The sequence below is a fragment of the Crocodylus siamensis genome, chromosome 3 (genome assembly GCF_052110815.1).
Source record: "Crocodylus siamensis isolate JL-2025a chromosome 3, ASM5211081v1, whole genome shotgun sequence".
Classification (NCBI taxonomy): Eukaryota; Metazoa; Chordata; order Crocodylia; family Crocodylidae; genus Crocodylus; species Crocodylus siamensis.
Genome location: NC_143397.1, coordinates 32,735,771 through 32,756,617, shown reverse-complemented (window position 1 = coordinate 32,756,617; position 20,847 = coordinate 32,735,771). Strand labels below are relative to the sequence as shown.

The window sequence follows — 20,847 nt, the reverse complement described above, 5'->3', positions numbered from 1 at the left end:
TGTGGACACAATGGCGTCCAATATTGCAACCAGCAAGACAGCATCCAAGTCCTAACAAAATTTTAACCCAATATACTCCTACAAATCTATAAAGATGTCATATCTAATTTAATAAACACTGGAAAAGCTTTCTTAATTTTTGCTGTTTTCCATCTGTAAGTGCCCAATTTCTTATACCTTCTATACTGGATTAATATTGGAGTTCTTTTTCATCCTTTAAGTTGCTTTAGAATTTTTTGGGGGGAAGAAATAACTAAATGGAGATAATTATTAGGTTTTCAGAGTTTTAGATATTTAGCCTAGGAACTCTAGAACTGTGGTTGAAATGTTCTAAAACTTATTTATGAAGAAAAATATTTTTATAGTATTACAATATTTATTCTAAGTTATATGTATAAGGTTACAATATAAAATATTCTTAACTTAAAAATACTGTACTGTAGCTTCTTTAGACTAAAAACTTTAAAAAAAATCCTCACAGGATTGAAATCAAACATCCAAAATTTGAGCTCTCATTTGCAGGATTTGTTTGAGAAAAATCATAAGCAATTGAAAAAACCTATTAAATGCAGAACAGATTATTCAACATTAATCATCATTACTAGAAAATGGTGTAATGCATGAAATAGGATTTCCATCTTTACCTAATATATTTTCTCCCTCTTTTATGAATTTATAAAAAAACAATGTCAGGGAGCTGTAACTCAAGATAGCTGAGAAGATGTTAATTTACTTGCACAATTGGTATCTGATTAATTTTATACCAGATCCCAAAAATTGTGCTTCCTGACATACCACACAGTTCTTGGAATAGGCCATAAAATTAGCTGGATTCCAACTGTGAACAACTACCAGGGTTTTTAAGTGTTAGGTCCCAGAGATCAAGCAAAGGCCCTTACATCCTTGGTTTCCAGTCCCTGGGGATATTTAGAAAGTACACCCACAGCTAGGCTGCAACTGCAGTTTTTACAGCTCCCCAAAGTCAGGCTCATGGCAAACCCTGATCCCATCTGCCTCTGGGGATCAGGGCCAGAGTGGGGTAGGAGGGGAAGTGGGGTAGCAGGGGCCAGGTCCTGGACTTAGGCCTGCCACCGGCCTGATCCTGATGATTGGGTAGGGGACAGTTGCATCCCAGACCCTGTGGTTGCTCCATGTTGGATCCAGATGCTCAGCTGAGCATTGGAATGTTGTGAGGTAGCCCTGACATGCCACGCACTTTGAGGCATAAAGATGTTCCACATTAAATGTGGAATGTCTTTGTGCCTCATCTGTTACATTATTATGGTATAAATTGGCTTCAATGTGTGGCACACTGCGTGCATCTACATGTACCTCTACAGCACCATTGTTACAGCGCCGTCATTTAGTACCTCCTTTAGGAAGTACTAAAAGATGGCGCAGTAACGGCTGTTGCACAGTTATTTGTAGCTGCTATGTCACCATAGTGATGTGCTACAGCGAGGGCCCACTGACCCTATTGTTTGGGTCTGCTGATGTAATGTAGCGTCTCATGTAGACACATCTACTGTTACTATTTATAGCATGATTCATACCTTAACCACGCTATAAATATAACACCTGCCAGGTCCTTCAGCTTATGTTAATACAGATAAGCTATGGTGTGCTGTTCTCCTTGTTTATATTGGAAGAAATCATAAATAAAATGTAGTTTTTTATACTGTATTGTTGTTTATTATTCTTAATTTATATTGCAGTTCTATATCTCTAGTCATTTCTATTATATCTAGTGTAAACCAATGCTGACACTATACTAACACTAAATGATTCACTATACGTACCTTTTTTTGTGAATAAAGAGCACTGAAGCCCACTTGTGACATTTCCATTTGGAATGTATCGCCTTGATCTGTACCTGGTGCAATAACATAACTTTGTTATTCATATATTTTTTAAACTAGTAGAATATTACTTGTGCAAGCTGTTGAGCCCAATCCTGGTGCTGGTGAGGGCAAGTGGAGCAGGACTGAATATTTAATCTGACAAATAAATAATTAGCAATGATTATATAATAATATCAAATACATTACATGCTTTCTAAACTCCACGTCTTCTTAAAATATACTCAGCATTGCTCACTATGGAAATCTAATATTTAAATGGTAATATTTATCAAGATTTTAATATGGCACAGGAATCATCCACATTTACAAGATATTAACAAGGATATCAGTGTGAAGACAGACTATTATAATCCTTCAGTACCTCAGCTGGTAAAAACTGCCATAGCTCTCAAGACCCCTGGAGTATATTACCTTCTATACTAAATATACGGTCTCCCAGTGTTCCTGCTTCTTCCAAAAGTGCAGCCTCAGAGGACACATTAAAGAAATACTTTTCTGTTGGAAGACTAGCAATTCCTTTGATTTCTTTAATTAAATTTTTAGTGTCAAGTTCATTTCTGATTAAGTATCCTAAAACCTTGAAAAAGAGAAAAAGAAATCTTGGTGTGACTTAATTCCATCAGTATTACACATGCGGATACTTGATATATGACAGGAAATTGAAATTAATGTAAAGTCTCCAGCTAAAATCCATTTCCCCCACAAATTATTCATGCAATTCTCAACCCAACATCTTACGCTGACCACCTGACATTTATAGTAAGATGAACTGATGTTAGTAGATAAGAAAATAAAAAGTATTATGGCAATCATAATATTAAGGTCAAGAAATTGAATTCGAGCCCTCTAAGCTTTGCAATTTCTGCAGTCATTTACACCCATGCCAAGTGAATACACAGCAGATGCATCAAACTGTAGCATCTTCCATTCCCTTCATACATCTGTAAAAGACCATTCATAGAGAAAGGCAGTGAGAAAAAAATCAAAACCCATACTGTTTAACCATTTTTGTCAAACTTGCCAGCTTTAAAGTATTGTGTTCTTACATGACAAACAACTCAAATGGGAAAAGAAATCTAAAAGAAACTAAAGAGTATAACACTGAGGAATGGTCAGGATTCACTAACCCTGCTTTTTAAGCCAAAGAACTTTAACCAACGACAATGATAATTAATATAAACTATTATATCCAAAAACTTAAATTACATTGGCTGCCAAATGTGAGGTCCATCCCATTCCCATCTTGGTGATGTAATGACGCATACATATAGACACTTTTAATTAAAACATTCTTGCCAAAATTGTAGTAAAATAATATAACTTACAGCTATGCCAAATCTGGTTATTTTGTCTTCATTACATTTAGCTATCACTGTTTCCAAAGCAGAACCATCATGCGATTCACCATCTGTTACAACAACCATTACTTTTGTGGCTGCCTGCCGTCCCCCCGACTCAGGGGAAAAAGCATGTTGCCTGTAACAAAGCACTAGACTTATTAGGCATAAATGAATTTAAAAGATGTTGTTTTATATGCATACATTAATTAATGTTTCTATCACTAATATTCAACAAAATATATTGGCAATATTTTTCTCTTTAAATGAAAGATCTTAGCTAGTTATAGGAATAATGCTTAGGTTTTCAAAAGCGCTGCTCAGAGATCAAATGCCATAAGAACAGTTAAAAATTGAAAAAATGAGAAAAAAATAACTACAAATGATATTTCTAATGGAAGTCCATTTTCATTTCAAAGAAGATACAGTTTTTTGTCCAAAAATTATTTTAAGTGAAAAGTTTTCACCAGTTTTGCTCACAATGTTCCCATGAAGCCAAAAATATCAGAAATAGGCTCCATTTTAGGTGACAACAATGAGGCAAGGGAACTAAAGAAGATATCTATGCTATGCTACTGAAAACCTGGTCTTCACTGCAGTCAGAAGAGGTGCCTAAGGGCCCTGATATTTGTTCAAATTAAAGCTGGATAGAAACCAGCTACAGATAAAGCTGTTACACACTTTCAAGCACTAACTTTACAGCCGGTTAGTTCTTTTTATAACTGGATAATCATTTTTATGGTGTGATAATTACTTTGTACGTGTGGCTAGCCTAGATTTATTGTGTAACTGACCAGCTGATTAATATATATAACATGTAGCTGGGGCCTAAATGAATAACCTGAGTCACTGTGTCAGGATTTGAAATATAGCCTATTTTGATTTTAAATGTAGCACCCTCAAGGCAAGCTCATCACCTTGCAAGATCCTTAGTTAGAAACATATCACAATAATTACCAGTACACTTTACCTTGCGTAGTCAATAGCTTTGAAAGTATTAGTCAAAGTTCCTCCTTTTTGCTCAGTATTTGACATTGCCTTAACAACTTCATCTTTTGTTTTGTAAGTATTCAAGTTGAATAGTACCCTTGGTGCATTACCATATAGAACTAAGCCAACCTAAACAACAATAAACGAAGTATATTTGCATAACGCCTTGCATTAAAATCAATCACACAGAATCATAATACTAACTTCTTTTTGTTAAGCTAATGATGTACAATATCTAGAGATACAAAAGAATTTATACTTTTCCTTCAGTACATATGACCTCAAATAACATTCATGCACATTTTGTAAAGCAAAATGTAACAATACATAACTCACATAAATTTACATCTTGCGTCTTCAATCTATCCTACTCAATAACAAATTCAGTGAACCAAAACTTATATAATGACTATATTTTTTTTCTTCAAAAAGTTCTCAACACAGCTTCTATTAGAAGAGCAGGCATGAGTAATGTTTACTGGTATGGCATGGATAAGGAGGTCTCAGCTAATAGTGCTTTTCCCCTGCTATCTTTTGGACTCCTCCTAGATGTCCAGGTAAAAAAAGTGTGATGGGATCTGATGTATGATCCACACAGTTGAGCTTCCTGCGATGTCATGCATGCATGACATGAGGTGTGATTGTGGGACTGAGCATCAAATCCTATCACGCCATACTGTTGGTGCAAGGGAAGCCTGGGATTGTGATCCTGAGCTCCCCCTGTGTGGCAAGTAGCAAGCTCCCAGCTCTGTGGGATTTCATGATGCTCCCCTACTGCTGGGAGCCCCATTACCTGCAGACTCCCAACCACAAGGGTGCAGCTACCTACACATGGCATGATAGGAACCAGTCACAAAGTTATTCTACATTTTTTCACACAGAGAAAAAAAATTTTGGCAGTGAATCTAGGAACAGAGAAAGGCATAGTGTCTTTGCCACATATGCGCAGTGAGCTCTGAGCTCACCGGCTGGTCAGCATGGACTCCTGCTGGAGTCCTATGAGCCATGAGTTCTGAGCAAACCAGCTGATCAGGGCAGGGTCTGGCTGGAGCCCATGCTTTCATGTGGCTGCAGAGCCCAAGGGGGAACACTGCTGCTGTTCACCTTTCCCCTTCCTCCCCACTGCATTCAGCAGCAGGAGAAAGGAGCAGATGAGCAGTGACAGCAGTGCTCAGCTTCTGCGTTCCCGAGATGAACGAAAGCAGAAACCCTGGCCAGATCCCGCACTGCGAGTACAAAACAACCACAGTGGGTGTGGCTGCTGCTATACCCCTTCTGGATTCATCTCTGCACTTAAATACCTTTACTAAAGAAAACATAGGTGTCTATTATCTCTCCAGCACTTAAGAAGTTGTTCAGCATTTTTGTAGGTCTCTGTGTTGGATTCACCTGCTTGGCCCTGAGTATTTCTGCTGTGGTTGAATTCATACATGAATGTTCTAACCTCTAGGAGCCTCAGCCTGAAGAGTAAAAACTGTGTACATAGTAGATTTTAGATTTCAGAATTTTTGTGTTTAAGGAAAAAAAAATCGAAAAGAAAGAAAGGCTTAGCAGGAATTTGCTCAGGCAGCCTTTGCACTGTGTGTTTTAAGTTCCTGATTCTTAACTGGATTCTCACGTTTCTTTTTCCACAGCAACGTGTCCTGAATTTTTATGCTGCACAACTGAATTTCTGAGGTATTAACTGGCGGGTTCAAGTTAGATGCACATTTCAAAACAGATGCACTGTAGTGGGTGAACTTTAGATAAGTGTATATCTTACATTTCAGGAAAAGGCCCACTGCTAGGAATGTCTTGAGAACATCTATATGCATTTATCTCAAATCACACAAAGGTTCTAGTATGCCATAAGGATCATGCCAAAGCTAAGTACCAAAAATCAGTAATTTTTGTTAGAATTTGTTAGAATTTTTAGGAGTGGAAAATTTTCCTCATCTTCATCAATTACATTTAAAAAAAATACTGCACAGTTACTAATCATGAGTACATTTTCCACATGCATTTGCATTTACTCATGATTAGAGCCAATTACTGCTCAGTAAGCATCTGCATATATTTACTGTGCAGTAATTAGCTCTAATGTGCAGTAAAGTGTCTTGTGTAGACGAGAACTATAATGCATTAAGGAGCAGAGAGTGCTATTCTATTCTTAATACATTTACCCAGCAAAAAATGTTATGCATTATCACTTAGAAGAGAACAAGTGTGTGAGTGTATTGAAAAATCATACAGATTTTCAATAATATATTGGAATATATCATTCCAATAATATTGCCTATTGGAAATAATATAGTGGTTTGGGCCTCTGGCATCACACACAGCTCTGCTTTTTCTCTACTCCAGATACAGGTCAGAGAGGGGGCTCCAGCCACATGCCATGGGTCATCCCTATTCTGTTTGGGGCCTCTAGCCACATGGATCTGGGGTGGGGGCATCTTCAGTAATATACAGATCCCAAGAACTGAGACAACTTGGAAACTGGAGGGTCCATGGGGATGAAGTTGCAGGACCGAGCAACCCTGCATCACACTCCCTTGCATGGCAAAATGCTGCTGCATGTTACTGTGGTGATTTTGGAGTGCTCTGCTGTGGGGCCTGACATTTGTACAGAATTTGAAAACCTCTGAATTTTAAATGCTTCAAATTGGGAGTAGAATTTGGAGCACTTCAAATGTCTGTCTTACTTGGTCTCAGTTTCCTTTAAATTTATTGGAAAAGGCTAATACTATTTATTGTTACCTTTTGGGTTTCAAAAACTAGTTATAGCCTTACCTGAGTTTTTGTGGGGCCTATATCTAATCCTTGTGCAAATTTTTCCAAAAATGCCCTGACTGCAGTCCATGGATAAATGCTGTTAGACTCATCACACACAACCACAACATCTATGAAGGAGGAACACTCTAAAAAAAAAGAGAAGTTACTGATACGGAACACTTAATACATACTTTCAGTCTTATTTACAATTCTTGTGAGAAATCTAGAGGTTCAAACTTAGTTCTTAGCAGGCAAAGTGTATTGCCATCAAGGAGGTTTCCCACAATGAGAGTAGCATAAAAACAGGCCAATTTTGGGCCTACTTTTATCTCTAACACATTACATGGCTGTGACCCCTCTGTTTTCTGTGGAGTGACTCCTGATTTGAAGCACTGGAGATATCAGAATCAAGCCCTCCATGTGAACTTCAAAATCTGGCTCTTTGTAAACTGAATTTTGAAAAATCAGGTTAAGCCTTCCCTATATGGAATCTGTCTTGACTTTGATTAATTAATAATTAATCATTTTGCCTGTATTGCCTTACTTTGAAGAGCTGGTGAAAAGCTTCTTAGGATCTGGAAACTTGGACTGATTTCAGAACAGACACCCGTTGCATAGTATTGACTTCCACACTGCTGCGCCCATAAGGGACCACATGTCTTTAAAAAAAAAAAATAGAGGAAAAATAAAACAACATGTACTCTCCCATTTTACACCTTTATAAAAACATCACATTAAATAGAATGCACAAGGTCAGTGGAATAGTTTCCTCTAAACTAGATACCTCAACCTCCCATCAGGTTAAAATTAACCTGTGCGGACCTCTGTGTTGTTATATTTAGACCATTCTCACACCTGAACTGGCTCATTTAAAGCTACTTTTGGTATCTACAACACATTGCAATATGCTCTTCAACTGATCAGGAGGGAATACCATACCAAGAAGCTACTGTGTATATCCCCTCTTTGTGCGCTCTAACCAGTTTGTTTTTATACTTGCTACAGAGTTTGCCATGTTATTGCACATGGTGGGACATGTAAGTGAAGCTAAAAAAAGGGACATACAGAGTTGTGAAAACATATACACACTTCAGTCATCAGGAATTCAGAGTTTTATTGACTGAGGATGCTGATTCTTGTTTTGTTGTGAAGGGACTGGCACATGAAATCACAAGGCCAACAGCAAGTATTTTTGAAAAACTGTCTAGTCAGGAGAGGCAGTAGATGACTGGAGAGTAGAGAATAATACCTTTGTTTATAAAGCAGGAACCAAAGCAAGAGTGTTTGTGCCATGGTCCCTTCAGATTCTGGCTGGAAATCCTGCTAAACACCTACCACCACAAAAAAATATATAGCTCTGGCTATAAGTCAGATCATATCTGAAAGCCACTGCAGTCATCCATATCACCCAAAAGAGCTCCTAACGGCAGTCATTATTGATCATTATATCAACAAATGCTGAAGGATTCTCAGGTGCCATATAAGACCTTGGCCTTCTATAAAAGGCTAAAATGTGTGATGACTTCACATGTTAGGTGCTGTGTCTCCAGGGATTAATAAAAAACTGCCTGTGAGTAGCAAAAATGAATCTAGTTAGTCCACTGGGGAACTACGCAGTATAGAAGACCTTGCTGGAGCTCCAGACCCAACCATACTGTACGTCAACTACTGGAAAAATCTATGATCATGGTGGCAGAATACAAGATGTGGGCTTTCATTTTAAATTAAAGTGATTTTAAATTGGACCATATGCAGAGAAGTATTGCTATGATGATTAGGGACCTGGATATCTTACCTTACGAAAAGAGACTAAAAGAGCTTGGGTGGATTACCCCAAGAAAATGACAGCTGAGAGATGTATATTTGCTGTATACAAAATCAATGGGGAAGGAGAAACATTAGAGCAAGAGCTATTTAAAGTATTTAGCTACTGAAAGTAAGGACAATGTTAGCACAACATAAATAGGTGTAAAACGATCATGGCTTAATTCAGGGTAGAAATTAGAAAAAGATTTCTAAACATCGGGATAGCAACGTTCTGGAACAGCATTCCAATAGGAAAAGGGGGCAAAAATTGTACTAGTTTTGAAGTGGAGCTTGATAAGATTGAGAAAAGGATTATATGACGTGAACAGCAGGGACTGAACACAGTAATACAGGAGCTCCCATCCCATCTTATATACTTAAATTGAAGACGTGTCTAATGCCTGTTCCAATGCAGTCTAATCGGAACACACTGCAGCAGATGCAGCCCCGTGTTTCAAAATGGGGGTGGGGCACTTTAACTAAAGCTCACTTGACAAGCTTTAGTTAAAAGTGCTCCTGCCACCATTTTGAAGCGTGGGACACTGAATACATGAGACACTGCAGGCATTTTAGTTGGAACAGGTCCTGAGAGCTACTCTAATTAAAATATCTCTCCCTCCCATCCCAGAGCACGTGTTAAAACATCCAGAAAAGCTACTGTCAAATGAGAGTTGTTCAAACGGTGGCATATGTGGAATCAGTTAGGTTCTTAGTGGACACACATCTACACCAGTATCATAATGGCAATTAATGGTATTTAAACTGGAAATTTCTGCAGTGGAAATCAAAACTGATTAATTGAGAAACTGGACTAACTTTTTCACAGAGTTAGTCCTACCCAGTCGAGGTTGAGGCAAATCGGCTATGAAGATTTCAGAGTCAGTCTTTGTATTGTTGTATTGTTGTGTTGTGTTTATTGTTGTATTGTTATGTTTATATTTTACTGAGGTAGGGACCTGGATATCCTGGTACAGTATCTTTTTCAAGTCCTATCTATTTTTTCAGAAATGTGCCATAAGCAATAGCAGGGAATGTGCTGCATTTAGAAAACAGGTCACTTCCACTCATACAAGTACTACTAGTGCTAGTATTTTGACTAGCTTCTCTTTCAATTTTTCATTTTCTCTTTCCCTTTCGCCAAAAAAAGAAAAAAAAAAAAGAAAGAAAAAAGATCATGGATAGGCACTTTCTTCCTTTTAGGGAAGAAGTATACAATAAGGCTTGTGCCAGGTGTATTAATTATGTGCTGTACGATTCATAGATCTATTATCAAAACATTTTGCTGGGATATTTGGTACCAGTTGATTTCAATATGGGACATACAGTTGGTGATGTTAATAAATGGCAGCGAGAACAACATTTGACAATTTGCGTAAAATGAGCTATTATCCTGCCTCATTCTGTTATAAGCCATGTTTTACATACAGGGTCAGGTCCAACATGTGAGATTCTTTTAAACCTAAATCATTTCCCAACCATTTTAAATACTGAAATTACTTAAAATGTTTATAACAGCCATGCACTGTCTGATGCGAAGTCTAATGTCTTTGACTAATTAACAGAGTTGTCTTTCTCAGTCACAAGTTGAGAACTGCTCAAGTTTGTCACAGGTTTTTTGTTCTAGGAATCAGAGAACGAATTTTAAAGCACTCGTGGCGTTGAAGCAGGGATGTCAAATACCCTGCACCTGATCTGGACTGCAAGGCTCCTCACTGCCTGGATCAGGCATAGGGCATGGGGCTGCAGTAATGGGGATGGTGAGCAGCAGTGGGGACTGGCAGTGGTAGGGCAAGTGGCCACAGGGCAAGTGGGCTTGTATCTACACAGCTCTGGCCCACCCTCCTGGCAACAACGGCTATGCCCACGAGGGCCCAGGATTCTGCAATAGGCCACTTCCCTCTACAGCAGGCCCAGATTCCTATTGCAGGCCGGAAGAGGTGGCTTTGTAAGCCACTGGCCTGCAGGTCAGCTCTTTCGTACCCTTGCCTTAAAGTACAAGGTTGATTTTAAGCATATGACTAGATCCATTTTTCTTTAATGGAGTCACTCACAGTTTTGAAAGTTGGCATTTTAAAGTACTTTATCAGGGATTCTAGTTTTCTCTGAATTAAGAAAATCCAATTTTCGATTAAAAAAAGGTTACCTCAAATCCACATTTTTCCACTATATCTATCTATCTATCTATTCTAGATATATATCTAGGTATCTATATCATAGATCTATCCATCATAGATCTATCTTTATTACTGGTGTTTCATTTAAATAATGGATTTGTAGTTACTTTTTTTAAAACTGAAAATTAGGGATTTTTTTTTAAATCAGAGAAAGCCAGGATGCCTGCTTATAATGTAAATACACTTCTAAGCACCTTTTAAGGACCCTAGAAAAAAGTACAAGTAATGATAATAAATGGCTAGATGGCATCAAGCTACAATGGAAAAAAATACTAAGTATTCTAAAATGAGCTACATTTAAAAATTAATTGTTAATTTAGTTTAAGAAAGAAAACTACAGCTGAATCTCTTTCATGTTTACTATTTCACTACATTAGTTACTATACATGTGTATGATGTGAGCATCTTCAATTGAAATATGAATACCTCTCAGCAGTATATATAATAGTGTTGATCTGACATCATTTTGTAAACTCTACCATTGCTGTGGTAAATCTTTGAACATACCTGTCTGAAGGGTATAAAATGTATAAATACTATAAAGAATTGTTTATGCATCAGCTGCAGCGTGTAAACCTGACATCCAATATACACATTTATGGATCACAGAAAACGCAAGCTTTTAGTAGGCTCTTATGGTATATAATTTTATACTCTATTATAAACAAGCATAGAAGATATTCCATGGGGTCACAAACATGGAGTGATATACAGTATTGTGTGTAAATTTTTCATTTCAGTGTTGTTTTAACTATGAACAGAATTAATTTATCTTCCTTTTTTTAAGTGAACATCTATGTATAGCATTTACCTCAGTCTTTTTTTTCCCCCTCACAAGTGGAATTTGAAAAGAATCCTTTTGGAGATTTAAAAAACAGTGAAGAAATGCATGAATTGAATCTGTCAATTCACAACTTGCCTGAAATATTTACTTGCAATTCTTTATTATAAGCTAGAAAAAATATCCCAGAACAACACTTCTACAGCTGGTCCAGGGCATGAAGGGTCACATGCCTGAACAGTAACTGAAGCTCTTTGAATGCATTGTCCATTTGCACATTTTGCTATTGGTGTGTTTGCATCCTATGACTTCAAGCTGCAGGGCAGCATTATCCATTCAGCCTCTGTGTGGAGACTGCTTTGCCATTCATTCTTTCAGACTATAAATGTGCAAAGTCTGAGGGGATAAATAGTTTTGTCCTTTATAGATAAACTACATTTTGAAGTTCAACATTCAAAATGCTGAGAAACTCCTCTGCATGAAGTTTTAGGGAAAATATGGAAATGTGCATCTCAAATGGCATTCTGAAATGACCTCTGACAGGAATATGGGGACCATATCATGCAGAACCAGGGAGGGAGAGCCAGCAATTATGGACTACTTCTTTCCAATTTGGCTTACTGAGTTGATAGCTATCCAAAATGTCATATCCCATGATGGCTGCAACAGGAAGAATGTTGCCATTGCTACCAAGACGAACATGGGATGGCAGTGTGGGGAGGCAGTCAGGAGGGCCAACCGTACCTTGTCATGCATCCACAGATGCATCTCAAGCAGGTCCAAGGAGGTGATACTCCCCCTCTATGCGGCACTGGTCAGGCCGCGGCTGGAGTACTGTGTCCAGTTCTGGGTGCCGCACTTCAAGAGAGATGTGGACAGCATGGAGAGGGTCCAGAGGAGGGCCACTTGCATGATCAGGGGGCAGCAGGGCAGGCCTTACAAGGAGAAGCTACAGGACCTGAACCTGTTCAGCCTCCACAAGAGAAGGCTGAGGGGATCTAGTGGCCTGTTACAAACTAGTCAGAGGGGACCAGCAGGTACTGGGGAAGTCCCTGTTCCCCTGACTACTACCAGGAGTGACCAGGAATAATGGTCACAAGCTGGCAGAGGGTAGATTCAGGCTAGATATCAGGAGGCGCTACTTCACTGTCAGGGCGGCTAGGATCTGGAACCAACTTCCAAGCGAACTGGTGCTGGCTCCTACCCTGGGGGTTTTTAAGAGGAGGCTAGATGTACACCTTGCTGGGGTCGTTTGACCCCAGTACTCTTTCCTGCCATGGCAGGGGTCGGACTCAATGATCTGCTCAGGTCCCTTCAGACCCTAGAAACTATGCAACTGGGGGACCCATGGCAGTCAAAAATACTTGGCTGAGATCCTGCAACAGGATTCGATTTCTGATAGGTACAAACACAGTAGTTGGACTCTTTGAAAATATTAAAACAACTGAGCAGGAAAAAAGGATGGTTTGAGTGCTAAGGTCTTTGTTCAATGCACCTTGACTAAGCTCCTTCTCCTCTGATGCTAAACCCACCAATCATGGGATTTTGGCTAGCTATAATTTTATGATTTTGGGACCAATGCTCACCCAGGTGTGTATGTACCTATCCAGCCAGAAAGCAGTGTGGCCACTTCTACATTCAGACTGCATGTGGCACAGGAATGCAAACTGTGCAGAAGTGCTCAAAATAGTAGTTACATGGCTAGTTAAGTACCATTTGAGTGTACAAAGTGAAACAGTTTGGCCCATAATGTCTGGGTGCTGAAAAAGTTTTTCTTGTACTCAGATGCTCATGGTCCGACAAGAGGGACCTGACAGTGGGCAAAACCGTGTGATCTGAAAAAAAGATTTGTTTTTGCATGGAAGGATTAGATCTGAATTTTAGGATCAGGCCAATAAGGTTCTAGAACCTGTTCTGGGGTATATAAACCACCGCTGCTGTGCATCTTAAGACCACCCTGATAAACATGAGTCTTTGAAATGGAGTGAGACTCAACTTCTGGATTCCAACTTTAAAGCACAGATTTGGTAATACATCAGGAAAGAGAAATACCATCACATCAGCTGCCTGTCCAGGTCAGAGTACACGGAGGTGTGCTGCCATAACTTTTAGCACTTTGCTGAACATCCTTGAAGCAAATCAAAGTCCTACTGGTAAAACTGTGTATTGATTTGCACCTACCACAAATCTCAGGTATGTCCCATGTAATGGCACGATGGATACCTGGAAATACATATCCTCAAGTTCAAGAGATGTGAAAAAGTTGCTTGAGTCCAGGAAGGGAATAATCAAGTATAATCAAGCAGGATGATAAATTATGAACTTCTGAGATTCCACACATGTCACACACCCTCCTTTCCTTCTTATAATTAGAAAGTTAGAGCTGTAAAACCTTCTTTTCTAGTAAGGGTGAGGGACTGGTGATGTCTCATCCATATCCAGTTTTGGGCACTGAAATTAAAGAACATTAGAAAGAAGACAAATTGGATAGAGGAAAACAGAAAAAAAAAAAAGGATTAAAAGAATTAAAGGTTTAGAAAACATGACTTAAAAGAAAAGGTTGAAAAAAGTGGGATTGTTTAGCCCAGGAAAGAGAAGACTAAAGAGGGAACTGATAATAGTCTTCTAATGCCTGATGGGTGGTTATAAAGAAGATGGAGATAGGTTAGTCTGTGCACATAGAGAGCAAGACGAGAAATAACAGTTTTAAATTGCAACAAGGTTAGATATTATATAGAACTTTTTCACTAGAAGGGTGGTTAAACACTGGAACAGGTTACCATCAGAAGCTGTGGAATCTCCATTCCTCGAAATTAAAAGCAGGATAAGTAAGTTCTTGGTTGGAATGCTTTTGAAAAAGAAGATCCCTGCCTTGAGTCAGAGCTGTACTAGATGACCTCCAGATATTGCTTCCAGCCCTATTTTTCTATGGGTTTGTGACTTCTATCATACACAAAATAAAAAAAGAAATAGGACTTTTGATATAGAAGGACCATTTGAGAAAGGTTCCTGAAGAAGGAAGGGGAAGTGGAGGGAGTCATCAGGTGAAACTAAACATACAAGAACACATGTCCCCGAAGTAGGCAAGATGAGTCCCAAAGGGTTCCTGTATCGCGTGGGCTACTTCAGCTTTCTCAGTAGTCCAAGTGATCTGGGTGATCAGGGTGCATTAATCTATAGAAGCATTATCTTTTTTTGAGGGCCTGGACAATTTCTGGTAGAAAAAGGATTGTGTGACCACAATTGACAGACTATAAGTATGCTACTTGTTGTGCTCTTTTATGTACCAGGGTGCATGTGAAGGCATCATCTATTCTGATGCTGAACAACTCTGCTCCTTTGAAGGGTCTTTCACAGTGGTCTGTACTCCCTAGAAGAAACTGGATCCCTGTGGCTATACTGGGTTGGTCAGGTGACCTTTGCTATTTCTGGGAAATTATAACCACTGAAACTAAGGTTTCTTGCAAGCTAGTTTTAGCCACTGTTTGACCCTCTGCCATCAAGACAGCAAAATTCTTTTTCATGTCTAGTGACACCCTGTCCAGGAAGGAAGCTAGCTTATCACACACTAGAAAGTTGAGCCTGACAGCTAGTGACTGTAAATTGCAACTTTATAGAAAAGCTTGCCTTACGGATGAATAAATCCTGTTTCTATGACTCTGTCTTTAGGAATCATACAATTTGGAGGCAAATTCTCACTAACAACTACCCCATGCAGAGGGGATGGCACTGGACAGGTTTAGAAGTACTCTTGCACTTTGGATGGGACCTGGTCCTTCTTACCCAGGTTCCTTGAAGTGTGGGTTGTTATGGTTTGTGTTTGCCAGGCCACTCTAGCTAGATAGATGATCAAGTAGTCCTTTCCCTCAAAAAGTCCATTGGCCTCAATACGGTGCAGGTGCTCACCAATAGTGCAATATATACAATGAATAGTTAATGGCCGCTCCATATAAAAAAGCAAACAGCCAAAATTCAAATAAATACCCATAGCTCCCCAGTAAGATTTGGAGCTTTAGATAAACTATTTAAACGTATCTAGGATAACTTCATCTCTTCTCTTGGGCTGTTCCATCAACTAGGCAGGTCACACTCGGTGTGTCTACATGTTAAATTAGTGTGATGCAATAAACTCTGGTGCAGTTTACACCAATTTATTGCTCCTGAGCAAACTATTTACATGTACACCTGGGACTGCAGAATGGTAAGCTGGGGTGGTGCACCTGGCAGGGGATACAGGTGGTCAGCCAACCAGCCCAGAACTACAATGCCCTGGCTCAACATACTGGAAAGGGGCTGGCTGGGGCATGAGGGCATTACAAGGGTACTGGTTGGGGCATAAATGCCACATGTCTCTGGAGGCTGGGGAGGGGACAGAGCAACCGCCCACAGGCAGTGGCAGTGGGGAGCTCCCACAGGTAGCCACAGCAGTGTTGGCGGCGGGGGCGGGCCCAGTGGGGAGCTCCTGCAGGCAGCTGCAGCAGTGTTGATGGCAGGGGAGGGGGCAGTGGTGGTGTCAACAATGGAGGGGAGAGGGAGGTGGCAAAACTGCCTGCAGGTGCCACCAGCACTTTTTGCAGGGGTGCACTGCCAAGCTCAGGGGGTGCATATGCACCCATATGCACTCCCTATGCAACACTAATGGGCTGGGGCATGAGGCTGGCTGCAGCACGAAGTGCCAGGCTAGCCTGCAAGGGCTAGTCACCATCTACATGTACATTGCAATGGTATAAATAACTCTGTCGTACGATAATACTTGTATTGGCCAGTAATAACCTACAGCCAAGTTAATTAATTTCCTGTGACCGTGACCTGCACCTGTAGATGAAAAGGCTTTACTACAGAGTGAATTAAACAACTCATGTAGATGCCCCCACTAAGGGTGAAGCAGATCCAACCACATGAGGAGGAGTTCCAGTGGGCCTTCTAGGTACCTATATATGAGCAGGAAGGCTGTTCTGACACACTGTAATTTCAATGCGTCAGAGCAGACTCAAGTATTTGAGTCTTCTGAGGCATGGAAATTACCATGCTCCAGCAGCTTCCTGTATCTCGTGTATCAGCATTCCCACACTTCAAAATGGTGGCGGGGGCACTTTATCTAAAGCTTGTTTGACAAACTTTAGATAAAACACCCTGGCTGCCATTTTGAAGTGCAGAGATGCTGATACATGAGATGCTCAGGACACTTTAATTAGGGCGGCTCTTGGAGCCACTCTAATTAAAGCGCCTCTGTCCCATTCCTGGAGCTTGTGTATAAACACCCTCAGAGTCAAGATCTCCAGCATGCAGGATATATATTTTTCTGGGACACAGTTATCCCATGGCCTACTCCTTTATTACAACCTCGAATGGAAGGGTAAAAGCCGCAAGGACACACAAACAGAGCAATTCCTGCATTTACAAAAGATATTACACTTTTCCAGGGTTACTGTTTATAAGTTAACAAGGAAGGATTTCAGATTAATGCATCCGCAAAGAAATACAAAAGATTTATTACAAAAGCAACCTGGTTTATTGTTAATATAATATACCTATGTTCAACATGACTACTATCAAAATGGTTCACTGAAGTAATGAACTCAATGCCTACAGGATAAGCTATCTTTGTAAGTCTGTGTAACTTGCAGAATCTTCTCCTGTCATGTATATTCAAGCTTTTAATTACATATTCTCATTACAGTTTTCTGTATGACTCCTAACTGCACTATGACCTCTGACATTGCAACCCAAATAACATTGTTTTAATGTAGGTTTGTAAAGTGTCATATGAAACAAGCAGTAATTTACATTTCATGAGATATTTTCAGCTCAGATTTCATTTATATATGCAGCACTACAGGTGTCACATTTTCATGAATAACATTTAGTACTTACTGCATACAGCTTTGATTCTTACCAAAAATCCTTTTGTTTTGGGGTTTCTTACTAGAGTTAAACCAAGGTTCATCTCTTCTTTTATCTCAGTAACATTTGGAATGCTGGTTAGAGCTAAAAAAAAAAAAGTGATTAAATGATAGAAAAATATTAAATCATTATATCTTCCTCATTTACAGAATTTGAAGCTTCTGAGTGGGGTTTTAGAAATCTTTTGAATCTCCAGAAAAGGTTCTCAGCCTAAACAAAAGAAAGCTAACTGGTGTGAGAAATTTGGTTAGATTAGTATTTTTAATTAGAGTGCGTCTTCTAAAGAGTAAGAGGCAATTCAATAAGCCAAGATCCCCCCCCAATAGCTGTACAACAACACAACATGATTCTTTTTACTTGATTCAGGGGGCACCTTTTATGTTTACACTATTTAGGACTTCAGGTCTCTTTAAACAGGTGTCAAGTCCAAGTCTCAAATATTTCAGATAGAAAATATCAGGTAATAGAGAGATTCAGACTAGGAAAAGTATGTTTACACAATTAACCCTGCCGCAGGGCACTAAGCTGTACCTGTTCTTTAAGGACAGAAGCAGCCTAGCAAAGGAGTCCTGCAGGCTAGGCAGAGCTCCACAGCTGCAGATTATTTGAGTACAGGGTGGCCATCATAGAGGACATTCCGGTTTTCTACTACTCTGTCCTCTGTTGATATGAAACTGGATGCCCTTATGTTCTCTATTTTTCTCTTCTTGCCTTTATGTCCTCTATTTCTCTTAGAGGACATAAAGGCATCCAGTTTCATATAAATAAAGAACAGAGAACAACCAGACTGTGCTCTATGATGGCCATCCTACCTGAGTAACAGGTTACGGTAATTAGCTGGCACCTGCAGGTGGTCAGCTGACTGGAAGGAGGCAGAGCCCAGGGAACATGGCAGGACTCAGGGCACGGTTCTCTTTCTCTCTGACAACTGCCAAGAAAAGGAACTCCTGCACATGAGAGCTACCCAAGCTACCTGTGCTGCCTGCTTTGCTACCTCTAAGCACAGTAAGACTTTAGGAGTTCACAAGGTACCCAGGGGTAAATTCTATCCTGAGGGTGGAAGCTTGTGCTCTTAAAGGGGCAGAATGCTGCCCTCATGGTTGTTGTTATGTTATAGTCCAGGGGATTATGTCTGTGTTATTGTTTGTGCTGGTGGTTTGGGATGAGACTATTAGGGGAAGTTGATGCCTCGTTAGTGCCCAGAGGGGGGCACACAATTGTGTAGAGCCCAGTGCCAGGGGGAGTGTGGCTGCTGAAGGGCTGGAGAGCCCAGCGCCAGGTGGGGGGGGCAGTGCGGCTGCCAGAGGGCCGGAGAGTCTGGTGGCAAGAGGAGATGGATGGGTGCTAGTGCCTCAAAGCCAGACCCAACACAGTAGGTCTAGACTAGAAGATCAAGCTATATTAAAGGGGTGGAGGCAGAGTAGGCTGAGACTCTGACAGAGGCAATAATAGTCATGTAACACCAGCGAGGCATGGAGGGTGGCAAAGGGGAGGTTTGGAGCCATGCAACTGGCCCATAAGACCTCAGGTGCCCTGTGAAGCCCAGTATTGAAGAGAGGCCTGGCAAAGGATTCAAAGATCGGTAAGTTTGCTTGAGTTCAGCAGACTGGGACCAAATGAAAACCCAGGGGCAGCCTTCTGATTTATTTTACCAACAAGCTGTGGTGGATAAGACCAGAGGATTCCCTCAGAACACAGCTTGCATGGTTGTGGAGATGCCAGGGCCAACACAGCCACACCTGGGGACCCGCTCTGTGACACCCCCCTATCAAAACTGTTTTTAATAGCTTCCTGTTGTTTTGTGCCCCTCCCCATTTGTTTGTGAAATCTGACTTAGGATCTCATTTTATGCTTAGACTGTAAGCTTTTTGTGATAGGAACAGTGTCTGTCAGGTGTTTAAGTTTCTAGCATAATGAAACACCAATCGGAATCCCCAAGCAGAACTGCAATACAAATAATAACTACTACTACAAATACTATTACAACAAATGACTATTATGACAATTAACAAAAGATGCATCTAGAGCTGATGCAAATGCATTAAAGGAAAAGTGGGAAAAGAGTTATGAGTAGGAATACAGAATTACAGGAAAGCACTAGCAAGTAATGGCAAAGTTGTACAGCTCTAGAAGCTAAAGGTATCTTGGGAGTGTATTAAATTATAACGTTCTTAACTTCAGGAGATTCAGTATAGCTCTGATTATTGCGTATTATTGCCTAATTTGGGTTTACTCAATAAATTTGGCTGGGTACAGAAGAGAGACTAAATGGATTATCCCAAGTTGGCGTTAATTACAACTTACTTTGCAAATTTAGTTTTTCACATGTGGTTTGAGATGAGTCAACAGGACATCTGTATATATCTCCCATTCTATTAGCTGGATATCCACTCCAAGGTGAGCCAACAAGCAACCTAAAACAAAGGGAAAGTGATTCTTTCTTTGCTTTCTAAGAAAAAAAAGAGTATGTTTATTTGAAGGTAAACTGAAAATTAAATGAACGATTCAGAGGGCCTCTTGGTACTGAACTAAATGAGATCCTAGGAGTGTTTGTAGCAGTAAGTGGAAGAACTCTGTTTACAGGTATCCCAGAGCTGTGCTTTGTTTTGGCAATATATATCATACGAGAGAACCCTACCGGAGAACACAGTAGATGTATAGGAATGAAATGGTCAAACATCCAGTAGACTTTTAAATCTATTGTGTTATTATAATACATATGACAAAGCCGAAAGAAATGTAGCCAAGGTATTAATACTTACTAATACATTAGTTAATAATACATAAATTGTGAACTGGGACACATGGTGCATTTGACTGGAAGCAAAATACCCCTAAAGATCAGTCAGGTAACATGTTGAGAGGATTCTTTTAGGTTAGCCTTTAATCGATGGGAGACAGTTCACTCACCAGCTACACAGTGGCTGCATCTACATGTGCACTTAACTGCAGCTTATACTAATTAGCTGGAGAGTAAAGCATCATCATTTACACATGTAACGCTATTAGGGTGCAGTAGACTAATTAATGCTACAGTAAGATAGTACGGGACAAAACTATTTTATAGCGGGATAATTAACTGTGATTAAATGCGTGTGTAAATGCTGACCATGGGCATAAATTGCCCAGTCAGCTCAGCCAGCAGGGGGCCAGACTCCTGTCTCCCACCTAGACACACAACTCCACACTTTCAGTACCCTTGTGTTGCAGGCATCCCTTCCACTGCCTGATGCCACTAC

The 20,847-nt window shown here is 40.0% G+C and overlaps 1 protein-coding gene across 1 annotated transcript in view; it reads right to left on the bottom strand.

Annotated features, from left to right (window-relative positions):
- ITGA2 (integrin subunit alpha 2) overlaps positions 1–20,847 on the bottom strand; it is a 114,751-nt gene that overhangs the window by 51,860 nt on the left and 42,044 nt on the right. The window contains exons 3-10 of the mRNA XM_090038060.1: positions 19,913–20,022; positions 17,601–17,692; positions 7,488–7,602; positions 6,962–7,089; positions 4,170–4,318; positions 3,188–3,338; positions 2,274–2,439; positions 1,800–1,873 (exon numbers count right to left, since the gene is read on the bottom strand). Of these exons, the coding sequence (XP_089894186.1) occupies positions 1,800–1,873; positions 2,274–2,439; positions 3,188–3,338; positions 4,170–4,318; positions 6,962–7,089; positions 7,488–7,602; positions 17,601–17,692; positions 19,913–20,022 (985 nt within the window). The remainder of the gene's footprint in view (positions 1–1,799; positions 1,874–2,273; positions 2,440–3,187; positions 3,339–4,169; positions 4,319–6,961; positions 7,090–7,487; positions 7,603–17,600; positions 17,693–19,912; positions 20,023–20,847) is intronic.